At 41.9% G+C, this 14017-nt stretch overlaps 1 protein-coding gene across 24 annotated transcripts in view; it reads left to right on the top strand.

Moving 5' to 3' along the window:
• THRB (thyroid hormone receptor beta) overlaps window positions 1-10861 on the top strand; it is a 376864-nt gene extending 366003 nt beyond the window's left edge. For all 24 annotated transcript variants that reach the window (XM_016940582.3, XM_054680443.1, XM_054680441.1 and 21 more), the window contains 2 exons: window positions 1321-1579; window positions 5953-10861. In XM_016940582.3, coding sequence (XP_016796071.1) covers window positions 1321-1579; window positions 5953-6194 — 501 coding nt within the window. In that variant the 3' untranslated portion in view covers window positions 6195-10861. The remainder of the gene's footprint in view (window positions 1-1320; window positions 1580-5952) is intronic.
• Window positions 10862-14017: the final 3156 nt, after the last annotated feature.

Raw genomic sequence — 14017 nt, 5'->3', positions numbered from 1 at the left:
ACTAGGCTGAGCTAGTAAATATTTTAGATGTAATTCAGTTGTATTACTTTTATATAATAACCTAAATTGGACTGGTTGAGTATTGCCAAGAGCGTTTCCCAAAAGGAATTTGTAACTGCTCTAATGAAGAGACAGATATTAGGTGTAACTCACATATTTGTTGTTTATGGAAACTTAGTCATATCCATGGTAGTAAAAAAAAAAAAAAAAAAAAGAGTTATGTTTCCTTCTTCTCTTGGCATTGGATTCTGACAGATCCAGTTTCAAATCCTAGCCTCACCCATGAAACATTCATTTGACCACCCCTGCCCCCACCCAGCTTGTTACCCTCTCAGTGCCTGGATTTCCACATCTGTAAGTAATATGGAATTAGAATATTTACCTCATTGTACTGCTGTGAAGATTAAATGAGGTGATGCATGGAAATCTGGGCATGATGCCCAATTCATCAAACACACCCATTTACTAATAGCTTTCCAAACTCCTTTGATAATGGCATTTAATTAAATAGTCTCCCCTTCCAGAAAATAAAATTCTTATTTTGCCTATAAGCAAAGGTATTTTTTATTATTAACGTTGCCACATTCTCACAAATCTTAATTAACAGGGTAACCAAATGAGCTTAAAAGGAGATTGCAACACTGGCAGAAAGACCCAGTGTGTTGAGTAATCCTGTGTCTAAGGTGCTGAGAAGAACACAACCTTGGGAGTCAGAAGGTCTGAATTCTGCTCTCCCCTCTGCCTTCAAGTCCCTGGGTGACTTTAGATGAAGCTTATATCTCTGGGCCTCATGGGCAACATGTATCTCTGCCAACAACCCTCTAGCTTTGTGCCAAGAGGCTCCAAGAGCAAACGTGCTTCAAAAACCAAAAGGAAGCCCAGTTGCCAGCTAAACAGTAGGGTAAGCTGTTACCTATTCAAGCTACAAGACAAAAAACCAAACAAACAAAAATGGAGAGTTTAACATAAACCCTGCTCTCAAGCAGTTATCAGTTGAAGTTATAATACAAACCCCCAAACTGAGGGGTTATTAGCACAGTTTCACACACGACTATAATAGCAGTTGGAGAACTGTATCTGTCATAAAAGCAATGCAAACTCCTGAGGTTAAAGTTGGTGAAGATTACAGCCAACTTTGAGTATGAAAAATGGTTGTCGAAAGTCTGCAGCCAAGTAGGGAAGGGAAAACCATGGGCTCAAAGAATGCAGGACAAATGTTAATCACAGAAGGTTATTCCTATTGCTTTTAAGATACTGTATGTTGTTCCTGACTGGCATTTTTCCATTTGTTCTTTGCTGACATGAGCTGGTTCTTTTCAGCTGCCATGTGAAGACCAGATCATCCTCCTCAAAGGCTGCTGCATGGAGATCATGTCCCTTCGCGCTGCTGTGCGCTATGACCCAGAAAGTGAGACTTTAACCTTGAATGGGGAAATGGCAGTGACACGGGGCCAGCTGAAAAATGGGGGTCTTGGGGTGGTGTCAGACGCCATCTTTGACCTGGGCATGTCTCTGTCTTCTTTCAACCTGGATGACACTGAAGTAGCCCTCCTTCAGGCCGTCCTGCTGATGTCTTCAGGTGAGTTCGCCTAGACTCGTTAGTGGGCATCCAAAGAGCTTTTGCTTGTCTAGCGCTAATTCCAATCACTTCAGTTTTCAGTCCCCCTTTAGCTTCAGAAACATAGCTCACTCTTCTTCAGTAAGAAATCGCAGGTTTGCCAGTGGACTGGGAACTTAAAGGGGGGGTGTCAGATGTCTGATGCTTTTTGCAGTGTCCCAGGATAGAAAGAAGCCAAAGGAGCCATCTTAAAGACTCTACGAAGTGATCCGCCTTTGGTGGATACTGTGCAGCCCTCTTCGTAGTCTTTGGCCAAACCTGCCTCCTTCTGGTTTGGGGTATGCCAGATATGGATGTGAGTGACCACACGATTGTGTGTTAAGTTCTGTGTGTGGAAACCGCGGATGCAGGCTAGAATTTGTTCATGGCTTAGCTACAACTGAAGTTTCAGTTATCTGTTGCTAAATAGCACACCGACCCAAAACTTAGTGGCTTAAACATCCAAGATGGCTGGAGTTCAGCTGGGACATCAAACACTGGTTCAGGCCTCCCTCTATGCGGCCTTTCCTCCGGCAGGGTAGACTTCTTACTTGGCTGTTGATTTCCAAGAGAAAGAGTCCCAAGCACACGAAAACAGAAGTTTCAGATCCCATGAGGCCCAGTCTCAAATCACACAGGATCACTTCATCCACATTGGATTGGCCCAAACAAGTCTGAGTGCCAGCCAGGACTCAACAGTCCCCCTGTAGATGGGAGGATAGCACAGAATGGGCAGCCGTCTGTAAGCCACTACACATCAAACCCTTTCAGGGAAGATAATTTTAAATAGAAGTGGTTTCAGAGTCCTCTGCATTTTCAGGGCACCCAAGTGTAGCTGTGCTTTGGCACTTGTCACTCTGCACTGTAACTACCTGCTTCACTTGTCCACGTAAGTCCCTGTGGACTTCTTCTTTTTGAGGACATAGATGTGTCTAACTGTACATCCAGCACCTAGGCCAGTGTTCAATAGAATTCAAGAAATGCTTATTGGATAAATGGCTGAATATGTGGATAAAATATCAGTCACAAGTACATCGAGAATTCTTTGTAGAGTTGCTGCTTCCTGGTTAACTCAGTAGGAAATTTTTTTTTTTAACCTGAGACACGGTCTTGCTCTGTTGCCCAGGCTGGAGTGCAGTGGTGTAAAGACAGCTCATCGCAGGCTTGACCTGCTGGGCTTAAGAGATTCTCCTGCCTCAGCCTCTCCAAGCACATGCCACCACCCCTGGCTAATTTTTTATTGTTTTGTAGAGAGAAACAGGTCTCACTATGTTGCCCAGTCTGGTCTTGAACTCCTGGGCTCAAGTGATCTTCTCACCTCAGCCTCCTAAAGTGCTGGGATTATAGGCATGAGCCACCACGCCTGGCCTAGAATTCTTTTTTTAAAGCTAATCTAGAAATGTATTTACTATAGGAAATTTAGATATGGCAGACTTTTAAAAAAGAAATAATTCTTTTTATTATGGAAAATTTCAAGGGTAAGCAGATAGAATAGCATAATGAACTCCCATGTACACTGTGGCACCCAGACTCCAGACCGGCCTCCTACACTCCCCACCTCCTAATGTTCACACCCTGGATAATCTCCTGTCCTTCAGTGTGTGCAGGACCCGTACCTTGCTTCTAACCAAGAGAATATGGCAAATTTGATGTCACCCCTTGTGATTAGATTACATAATCTAAGATTCCCTCTTGCTGGCAGACTTGCTCTAGGGACTCTCCGTGCCAGCTTCATGAAGTAAACCGCCATGTGGGGAAAGTTCCCATGACAGGAGCTATAGATGACCTCTAGGGCTGAGGGTGGTCTCCAGTGACAGCCAGCAAGAAATGGGGCCCACAGTCGTTCAGGAGAATTAGTCTCAAAGAAATAAAATTTATAGCTTATCCAAGGACTCCTTGTGTGACTTTGGGTGACCCCTAGCTTCTCTGGACTTCAGTGACCTTTAAAATGAAGAAATTAAGCTACATACACGGGAATTATATTTCTGGAGGGACTCATGGTAATTTTTTTAGCTGAGATTTTAGAGGTACAAAGACAGTTTTAAATAATGTTGAATCACACCATGAGAAAGCTATTTCTCTGACGGTTTTCTTCCTGGTTATATCTCCTTCCAAATAAGGCAAGGAGAGAGATTCGGTGTGGTGCTAGTCTGCCTTTAACACCTCTCTTGACACTTACCTTCCTTTTTAACAAAGAGAGAGTGGATCTCAGGAGCAATGTTCAGCCAGAACCTTCAGCTCCAAAGTAACAAAGGCTTTTGCCATGCATCTATTTTTGTGGTTATCTTCTGATTTATGTCAAATGGATTTTTATTACTGAATAATAAGATGTTTCCTCTGTAGTGGGTCAGTTTAACAGATTATTAAACAAATAACCTAAGTAAGGTAGATGAAAAGTAGGTGGAGATGACAAAAACTGTGAATGTGATGCCAAACACTATCAAACACCAAACTGAATGATTCTTCCCAGTTCTCTCATGTTGTGAGGCTGACACTGCCTGACAGCTACAGGACAACTTAATAACTTTTCACAATCCACCCTCCCCAGTGATGTGGACCCTCTTCATTAATACTGCCAGGACCAGAAAAATATTACAAGACATTGTGCATTTGGCAAATGATAGCTGCCTGTCAGGGCCCCAAGTCTCCAATTCTATCATGGGGCCTGATGTTCTAAGCCCCATGTTTTGTGTGCCATTTCGGTTACACAATATCTTAGACTTTTTCTTCAAAGACTTTTCCAAGAGCCAGTACTTCTAAGTTCCTTGGTCCCACAGTGCAAAGAGAAAAAATGAAAATGATCTGAAAGACATTTAAGAACTTTTGTCTAGAACTTTTGTCTTAAGGAGTTAAAATGGTCTTCAGTCTTTAAAATGTTTCTCTCTTCATAAACCTGTTCAGTGTGATTCAAGCATCATCAAAATGTCAATTCGTACTCGCTGTGTCATTTATGTGGCCATCTCATCTTTATCTCTTTGATGCCACAAAACCCACATTATATTTTTCCCTTTGAAAGAATACATCCAAAGCAATAATATGTTGATCTTCTATTTGGGTCAAAAATTAAAGGATCCTGTGGAAAATTCTTGCACACTCAAAGAAAGAGAGAAGATAGGGGAAAGGGAGAGAGGGAGAACCAGCAAATCTGCAGAGCAGCTTCATCAAATATGAAGGAAAACACAAGATAAAAATGCACGAATTGCCATTTGTGCTAAATAGGGGATTCCAAAAGCCCATATGGTTTGTTAGTTTGTTTAGACTCAGAAGGGTGAATTGAGACATTAGCCCTGATCCTTCCTTTCCAATGAAGCAGAACCCTGTTTAGATTCCTACTGATACAGACACCTCAATAATTGGACCTTTGAAGTGTGAATTCATTTGATCAGAGCCACAAAGAACAAACTGAAGAGAACTTAGCAGGGGCATGTTGGGCCTCCTGGAGCTATTTGAGGAATTCATCCAGGTTTATAGATTATTTTTGTCACCCAAGTGTCTGCAGCCCAACTATTCCCCAGTTGTCCAGCCTCCTTGTGTCACCCCTTTGTTTACCACTTTTGGAAACTGACTTGAGCCTCTCCCACATACTATGGGAAGCCCAGTAGTCTGCACAGGACTTGGGAAGATTTGCTGGGTTTTCCAGGGTCCCGGTGTCTTCTCACTCCAGCTCCCACTGTAGCTGTTCTCTTCTCTGCATGGGGTGACTCTGGCACAGCTCCCTTCCCCTTTTCTTTTCATTTCAATTCCAAAATCATGACTAATACAAGGCTGCTACTGGTAGCAATTTTACTAAAGGCATAAGGGAAGGGAAAGGCCGGTTCATTGCAGCCTGGAAGACAACACAAAATTAAACATGGTGTTTCTTGGTCCTCAAGGAAATGTCTTACTATTCCGCGTTCCTCCTTTGGCCTCAGGCCTGCTGCAATGTCCCCAGTCCCTTCATATATCTCCCCATTCTATGCATGTCCACGCTCATCCTCTCCTCTCTGCCAGGCAGCCAGTGAAAATTCAAAATTGTTCCCCTCATCTTGCAGAATATTTCGGCTATGTCAGGCTTCTCCTTTTGTACCCTAGGAGGGAGGCATCACCTTTCACACTCAAGAAGGTAATTCACACTCAAGCTAAACTGTCTAAACAGAGATATTTATCTGAACAAAGTACTGCCTCTCTTCATATAAATGATGCCACTCCCCTGGTACCTGGTCCCTGGAGCACCAGAGTTCACGCTGCATCCATGCTCATGGCTAAGAGGGAAGACCCTAGATCTGCCCGCCCCCCACTAAAGGCCTGGAATTGGACAAAGCAAGCCTTCCCCCTTCCATCTCTGAATCAATGTCCATCTTCTCTCTTACCCGCAGATCGCCCGGGGCTCGCCTGTGTTGAGAGAATAGAAAAGTACCAAGATAGTTTCCTGCTGGCCTTTGAACACTATATCAATTACCGAAAACACCACGTGACACACTTTTGGCCAAAACTCCTGATGAAGGTGACAGATCTGCGGATGATAGGAGCCTGCCATGCCAGCCGCTTCCTGCACATGAAGGTGGAATGCCCCACAGAACTCTTCCCCCCTTTGTTCTTGGAAGTGTTCGAGGATTAGACTGACTGGATTCATTCTCATAATTCCTACAGCACTACTGGGTGTCATTTCATTCCATTGCCTAGCTCTTTTTTGTTTGTTTCTTTGTGTTGGGAGGGATTATTTGGGAGGGAAAAGGGAAGTAGTCCTTGGCATAGACGTGGATGAAATTGCCTCTTGAATGCGGGTACTTGAAACAATTGCATATCGTTCTCCGGTCCTGTGATGTGAATGCTCTGAAGGTTTTATGGTTGTGGAGGTGGGGTGGGGGACAATCATTAACTCACCAGCACCAAGCATCACCAGCTCCCACCCGTCCCTGGTCCAAGACTTGAGTCAGCAAAATGGCGCCACAGGACACTAAAGAAGCCTTAAAACCAAGATAATACGACCACCTCCACCCAATCCTGATGTTCGCAGGGCTGAAGTTAGCAGAGCACAGACCACCTTTAGTTAGATGTGGCTTTCAGCCTTTTAGGGAAAGACTCGAACAAATTTTCATCTATTCAAGAGCATGCTGTTTCCAGCACTCTTTATGGTCTCCTAGGAGCATAACTTGGAATATACAGGAATATTTGTGTCCTAAAAAAATCAGCTGCCCTTCCAATATCATTTTTATAACCTTATGGTTTAATTCAAGTTATACAAGGGTGTGACTCAAGCATGTGCAGGTATTGACTGATTGAGGCCAACAAGGAAAATAATTTTTTTCAGTGAGCCCAGAGAAATTAGAAATCTTCACCAATGTCAGTGACTGCATGGTTTCCAAAAATTCACATAGTATTACCTCACAGTAGGAAGGCTTCTTTCCCATTTAGGCTCAGAGAACACTTTTTTACAGAAATCAAACCTATTTACAGGGTGGCACCCCTTTTCTGTGGCATCTGATCTGTCATCTCCCAAGCTCCTGAAGTTCTTTATCCAGGTTGTATCTTTGCTGAGCTGACAACAGATTTCTCTATGGATCAAATATTCTAATCAAGGAAAGATACGGTGAAATTTCAGTCTTCTTCTGGAGAAATGCTGAGGCGAGATTAGTGCAGCTACATTCTGAGTTGAAGGAAATGCAGTGTCCTGAGGGCCCCTTTGTGTCCTGATGGCTGGAGGACGCTTCCTCCTGGTTAGATCCTCAAGCTCCTTGCCTCATTGACAAATGTCTCCTAGTCCCCTTTTTCCCTCTGACTCTGAGGAACTAAATAGCTTGACTATCTCTAAACAGAGACTGGCCCTGCCACTGACCCTCCTGTCCCTCTCATAGCATACCCTGACAGATACTCAATAGAAAACACCTGCAGACCATGTGCACACTTAACTTTCCTGCCCAACCTGCCTCCCCAATGGCCCATGCTAGAATAGCTTGTGCCCAGAAAACAAACGGTGACACTTCATCTCTTCAGCGTCAGAAAATGGGCATAGAATGTACCCATGCAATTGAATGTATCTCATTCTCCACTGGCATAGTAGATATAAACTATTCCTTTGCCTACCTTTTACTGCCTTATCCTGGAAATATTGGGGAAAATAAGCCATATCAGTGAGATTTACCTAAAAACAAAGGAAGGAAAGTCACTATGGAAACCAAGTAGATGCTTTTTGTAAGTTTGGTGGAGCATAACTGGCCCAGAAGTCTGGGTGCCTGAGTTCTAGTTCGTGCTCTGTCAACTGGTAGATTTGTAATTCTAGGTCTTGGTTTTCTTACCTGGTGAATAAGTCATGATCTCTAAAACCCTTCCTGCCCTTAATATTGTCTGAATTTCAAGGGGAAAAAAAAATCTGGTTCCTTTAATTATTTTTTTTAACACTTAAATTCCTAACTTTATTAGACAAGAAGTATGGCCCACTTAACAGTTAAGGAACGTAAATTTGGTATTGGCTCGAAATAATAATTTGACACAATACTAGTCAACCATCTAGAGGCCTTGGAAAAAGAAGAGGAACAGCACTGAAAATTCCAAGTATGATTGGAAATTATCTGGGAGCGGGGAATTAAATATTCAATGCATGAAAGCAATTGTACTGGCTTCTGGGAAAAAGGAAACAAGAACATTGCTATGGAACTTGTTACCCAGAGAAAGGAAGTGAAAAGATTTACAATTATAAGCACGAAATTCATTGGCAGATTACCTGCTTTATCTACAGACAGATTGTTTTGGGGTTTGGTTTTGTCTAGGCAGCCTCCGGCCAGGCTCCTTAATTGCTTGCTCTGCTAATATTTCAGCTTCCTCTCTTGACTCCTTGAGGAACCAACCGCTCTTTGGAAGACAAACACTTAGCCACCTCTGTGCTCCAGGGTAACCCTGAGAAGCTCTGCTGTCTGGGGCAAGCTTTCTTAGCAAAGGGAATGAGAGGAAGGCAAGCAGGCAGGGTCCTGCAGCGTCAGGCCTTCTGGGGAAAGTTTCCTCATTTTGTTTGACAGGGTCCTCAGTACATCAGACACCCAGATTTGAATATAAGTTCAGAGCCTGATCTCAAGCTAAATCAGAATGCTTTGGGGACTAACCATGATCGAGAATTGGCCAAATAGTATGGCATATAAACAGCCATCCAGCCAGCCGCAAGTAAAGGAACGTTTGATCCTTGGCACCTTAAATGATTGCCTTCAATAGGCAAACTGCTGGTCTGGAAATCTCGTTGAAGGCTGAATACTTCATGCGGAGTAGGACAAGCCTTAGCCCACTTCAGGTTGAAAGGAAAGGCCATAGGACTCAAAAGATAATGACTCTGAAACTAAACTCCTTCCTTCTGAAGCTGACAGAGGTACTTAGTGCATCTCAAGACTCCATCTCATAAAACTCATTTGTGAGGGATTTGCTCTAGATTTTTCTAAACATTTTTTCATCTATTGTCCAGACTTGCAAATCCAGTGTGGACCTGATGGAGACACCCTTCACACCTGCGCTCCCACCCCCTCGGCAGGGAGACGTCTCAGTAGAGGAGAACACACCCATTATGCCGGGATTTGTATTTATAAATCACTTCCCTTTTAGGGATGAGCGGTGTGGGGCGTGTGTGCGTGTGAGTGTATGCGCGTGCGTGTGTGACCCTCAAGTGTACTTTGCTCAATTTAGACGTGCAGTATTTCCAGAAACAATGAAAAAAGTAAGATGTTTTCTTCTTTATGATTCTGCTCAAAACACCACGTGCCGCCTCAGAGCTTTTTCTAGAGCCTCGGTCCTCGATGACGCGCTTGACCTGTTGATGCCTCAGCCCAGCGAAGCCCCTCACCTGTGCCCCGGGCGACAACTCTTCAGTGTGCAGTGCAGGCCTGGGGTGGACTGCCAGGCCTTCGCTCTGTGCCAGCAACGCCGTTCTTGTTGCTCCTCCATGAACAGGGGTACAAGCCCTGGCCCCTCCTCGACACTAAGCCCCCCACAGACTCAGCCTCCAAGGAACCGCTGAGCACCCTTGAAGCATGTCATTGTCAGTGATACCTTTTTATTCTATGGAACTCTAACCTATTCGTGTCATATTGACCTTTTGCTGCATGAGTCATAAATTATGAAATCAGTCTTACAGTTTTTGAAATGTAGCCAGCATTTGTAAGGCTAAACCTTTTTCATGAACTGAATTTAAGTGAATAACCAAGCCACAGTTCCTCTTCAAATGGAGAGTGATGATCGACATTTCAATCTCTTTGCCCTTTCCAACGGCTATGGCATCAGGTTCTAAAATAAGCTCGTAATTTTTCCTGTTATTTTAATAATATGGAAATATTAGCATAGTGTTTCTTTTGATAGTGATAGACTATAATCCATATTTAAATTTTATAGAGAAGAAATTTTATTGTACTGTGATGTAGATATTTATTATCCAGGTAAGGATTTGCCCGGTGTGTATTTTTTACAATTGAGACATTTTACTTTAATCTTTAAAAAAAATGCATTAAAAACACACTCAAAAAAAAAAAAAAAAAAAAAAAAAAAAAAACCAGACCGGGGGAAAAAAGGTTTGGCCTTATCACAGAATTTTTACTGTGCTGTATAAATGTTTGCAAATGCGAAAAGTGTGCATTTATAGTGTGTTTCCACATTAATTAATGCCGCCTTCAAGAGCAATATTGTGCAGGTAAAACGCTGTTTGTGGCTTTCTGTTGCACAGTTAAAGCTGACCCACCCTATGCACAAGACAATCAAATATAAATCTGTCCTCCTCAGGATGCAGATAATACTCATGTGAATTATGGAGCACAATGTAAGACAAAAGGAGACACTTTACATATGTATTGTTGATACAGAAATTATCAGGGCATGAATGAGCTGATGTGACATTATGCCACTTCTTTCTTTTGGTTCTCCCTTATTAACTTGGCATTTTTAATTTGACCATAGAGCCAAATTAGTTCTCCATGCTTTCTTCATAGAAAATCCTTTTTTTCCCCATAATGTTTTCATGCCCTGAGAATCAGAAAAATACTACAGAATAGAAAAAGATTTACAGTCATTGGAAGATTTGTGTTTTGCAAACAGTGTTAAGTGATATTGCTAGATGGTGATATTTTTTTCAGCCTAAAACTCTGTTGAAATCTGTGATCAAAATGTTTTAAACTATCCAAAAAAAAATTTGTATATTTGGGAAAAATGGATTTTTACATAGCTTTTGTATGCAGATATAAAACTGTAATTATGAATATAGTGGGCGTAGATAAACTCATAAGCTTAAATTCTAAAAAAGAAAAAGCTTATAACAGATATATTTTCCTGTCTCTTTCTTTAAATATTATTATTTTCTACATAGGCAAAGAGTTGCCTGCTCTTCTCACTTCAGCTGCTGCCAAAAGACGGAACCACGGATGTAAGGACATTTATTTCATAAATAAACATCTACTAGAATAAGCAAATTTACTTGAGAAGAAAGTATGGAGGGAGAGAAGAAACTAAGTAAAATGCTGATGGGGGGTTACCTCTTTGGAAGGGGCCACAAAGATGAAGGGAGGAGAGAGGTGAAGTTTTGCAGCTCAAGGACAACATTCATCTTCTCATCTCAAATTATTCAGGAATATTACTAATGGAATTATGTTAACATCAGCTGCCAACATATATCTCAATCTCAGTTGCCCTGAACACATGTTAATTGAGATTCCTTCTATGACAGGTAACAAAAAGCTAACTCAAACTGGCTTAAGCATAAAGCTAATTATTGACTTTAATATCTGGGATCTAGGGTATTGCATACAAAAGCTTCAGACATGGCTGGATCTGGGTGCACTTACTCAGTATTCTCAGGAAGCTCCTTTTTTTGTCATTCATGTAGACTTAACATTCACATGGGCTTTCACCTTACGGTGGCCTCCAATAGTTCCAGGATGAGCTTTACAGCTCCAAATATAGTGAAAGGAGAATTTCTTTTCTCCAACAATTCTAATGAAAATTCTGGCCTGTTTCTCATTGGCCCAGGTTGAGTCATGTGCCCATTCCTGAGCCAATCACTGTGGTGAGGAAGACAGATGCATAAGCAACCTTATCGTCAGGAATCCTGGAACTGGGTGAGGGGAAAGAGGGACAGTCAGCCTCATCTAAACTATGGACTGAGAGTTGAGGCAAGATGATTCCTGAAAGAAAATTCTAAGTCTTGCCGCTGTAAGTGGAAGAGAATGGTGGGCAAGCAAAAGCAACCAGTGCCCACACCAAAGGTAAATCTAAAACCACATCCCATTTCAGTACAGCAAGTGGTTCTCCTTCACACAGAGGAAGCTCAGCTCAAAGTTTTTATTTGGCCAGGACATGAATCAAATAAACACCTTCCAAAAAAAGTGTTTGATCGCATTCTTCCTGGTTCGTGAAAACACCAGTTCAGGTAAGATGGGGCAAGCATCATTATTTCCCTAGGCTAGATCAGTTCAGAGTACTATTTTCTGAGTTTTTCCACTCTATATTCAAATGACTAAGATTAACCTTCATATATTTATCTCTTGTCTACATTATGTACCTCCCAACTTCCTCCTAATGAACATATTTCCCTCCTCCAAGAAATTACTGGATTCATTTATTGTGGAGAGCTGGAACATATATATTCCAGCTAGGTACAATTCTTAACCCCTTTACACAGGCAAAGCCAGAAGCTGTTGTCATGTCACAAACCTGGAAAAGTCTAATAATCTATGAAGAGAAGCCAGAGGACAAAGTTGGTTTGCTTCTCCACCCTCAAGATGACAGCTTACTCTGGTTTTTATGTTTAGACACTCAGGGCACCATAGCTTTGTAAATAAGTGGAATTGTCATTAGGTTTATGTACACAAATTCTGACACATTAAATGTTGTCTAAACCAAAGCAAAACTTAGTTGAACTACTGAAATGCAGAATGTTACAGATACCATTTGAGCATGTATCTCAAGAGAATTCACTGACTACTTGATGAAAAGTGTCATGTTATACTCTTTAAAGACAATCTACCTATACCATACACTGATGAAATCATAAATGAAGTCTGTATCTATACAGTGATATTGCCTGGAGGCTATATTAAAATGAGAAGAGAAGAATTGCCTTAGCCTAGGTTCCCCAGAAAGCAAAGTTCATGCTGCAATTTTATTAGGCATTATAGCACCCAAGGAAGAAGGAGTGGAGGCAAAAGTGAATGAGGCATGGAAGAAAAGAGAATAAATATAAAGTGCTTTGCTAAGTTGGCCACACTTAGTACCAAACACAACTGAGTACTCAATTGTGTAAGACCATCTTCTAAGGGGCCATATGAACTAAACTGATCTGGTGCAGTGGCTCACGCCTGTAACCCCAGCACTTTGGGAGGCCAAGGCGGGTGGATCACAAGGTCAAGAGTTCGAGACCAGCCTGACCAATATGGTGAAACCCTGTCTCTACTAAAAATACAAGAAAAAATTAGCCAGGCATGGTGGTGCACACCTGTAATCCCAGCTACACGGGAGGCTGAGGCAGGAGAATAGCTTGAACCCGGGAGGTGGAGGTTGCAGTGAGCCGAGATCATGCCACTGCACTCCAGCCTGGGTGACAGAGCAAGACTCCATCTCAAAAAAAAAAAAAAAAAAAGAATTTATCTACTGGCTCTCCCATTATCAAAAATAGGGCTAACTTCCCTCCATGTCTAGGTTATATGTACCTGGCCACAGAGCAGGTCCTGTGGTGCTTCACGCTTCAGGAGCTAAAGCAATCCCGCACGTGGGGAAACTTGGTCTCTACTTCCACAGATGGGCATACCCCACCTTTACTGGTTGGCAGATCAGGTGGCAAGTGGGGTGAAACAAGTGGCCCTGGGCCCTGAGGAGATAAGTGGAACTTAGAGGCTCTGCAATTTTCTGATACAAGGGCTCCTTCAGCCAACAAGTTCTTCCAATTTTGTGTACATGGGCCATCAGGTTCCAAAGAGAATCATGAAGCTCAATAGACAATCAAACTTAAATTTCACTGTACCATGGACCTGCCTGTATAGGGGCTTTTAATGTAATATAAACTGGTCATGTAAATTAATTGTCCTCTTAGTTGCATTTTCTTGCAGTAAAAAATTAAATACATGTAAACTAATCTTTTAATTACACTACCTTAGTTTTTCTTGTAGCTGTTTCATTACAAGGGCAATTTTTTCCATATGAATATCTATCTGAAAGTTTTATAGAAGCCAATAAAATTTTTTTATTTTTCCATATAAAACTTCACTTGGTATAGACATTTTTGGAAACAATGCCTATAAAGAATAAAGTCAGAAGAAGTTGAAATAAACACTCCGTTTCTTTCAGGACAGACTGATAATGTCCTGTATATTTTGTTTTAACTTTCTTGTACGTAACACCAATAGCAATGAGGAAGATGCATATAGAGTATAACATCTTCAAGTTACAAATCAGAAAATTCTTATGCCCACAAATCCCAATGGA

The sequence above is a fragment of the Pan troglodytes genome, chromosome 2, assembly GCF_028858775.2.
Source record: "Pan troglodytes isolate AG18354 chromosome 2, NHGRI_mPanTro3-v2.0_pri, whole genome shotgun sequence".
Classification (NCBI taxonomy): domain Eukaryota; kingdom Metazoa; phylum Chordata; class Mammalia; order Primates; family Hominidae; genus Pan; species Pan troglodytes.
The sequence above is the reverse complement of the archived record's forward strand: the minus strand, read 5'-3'. Positions and strand labels throughout refer to the sequence as shown.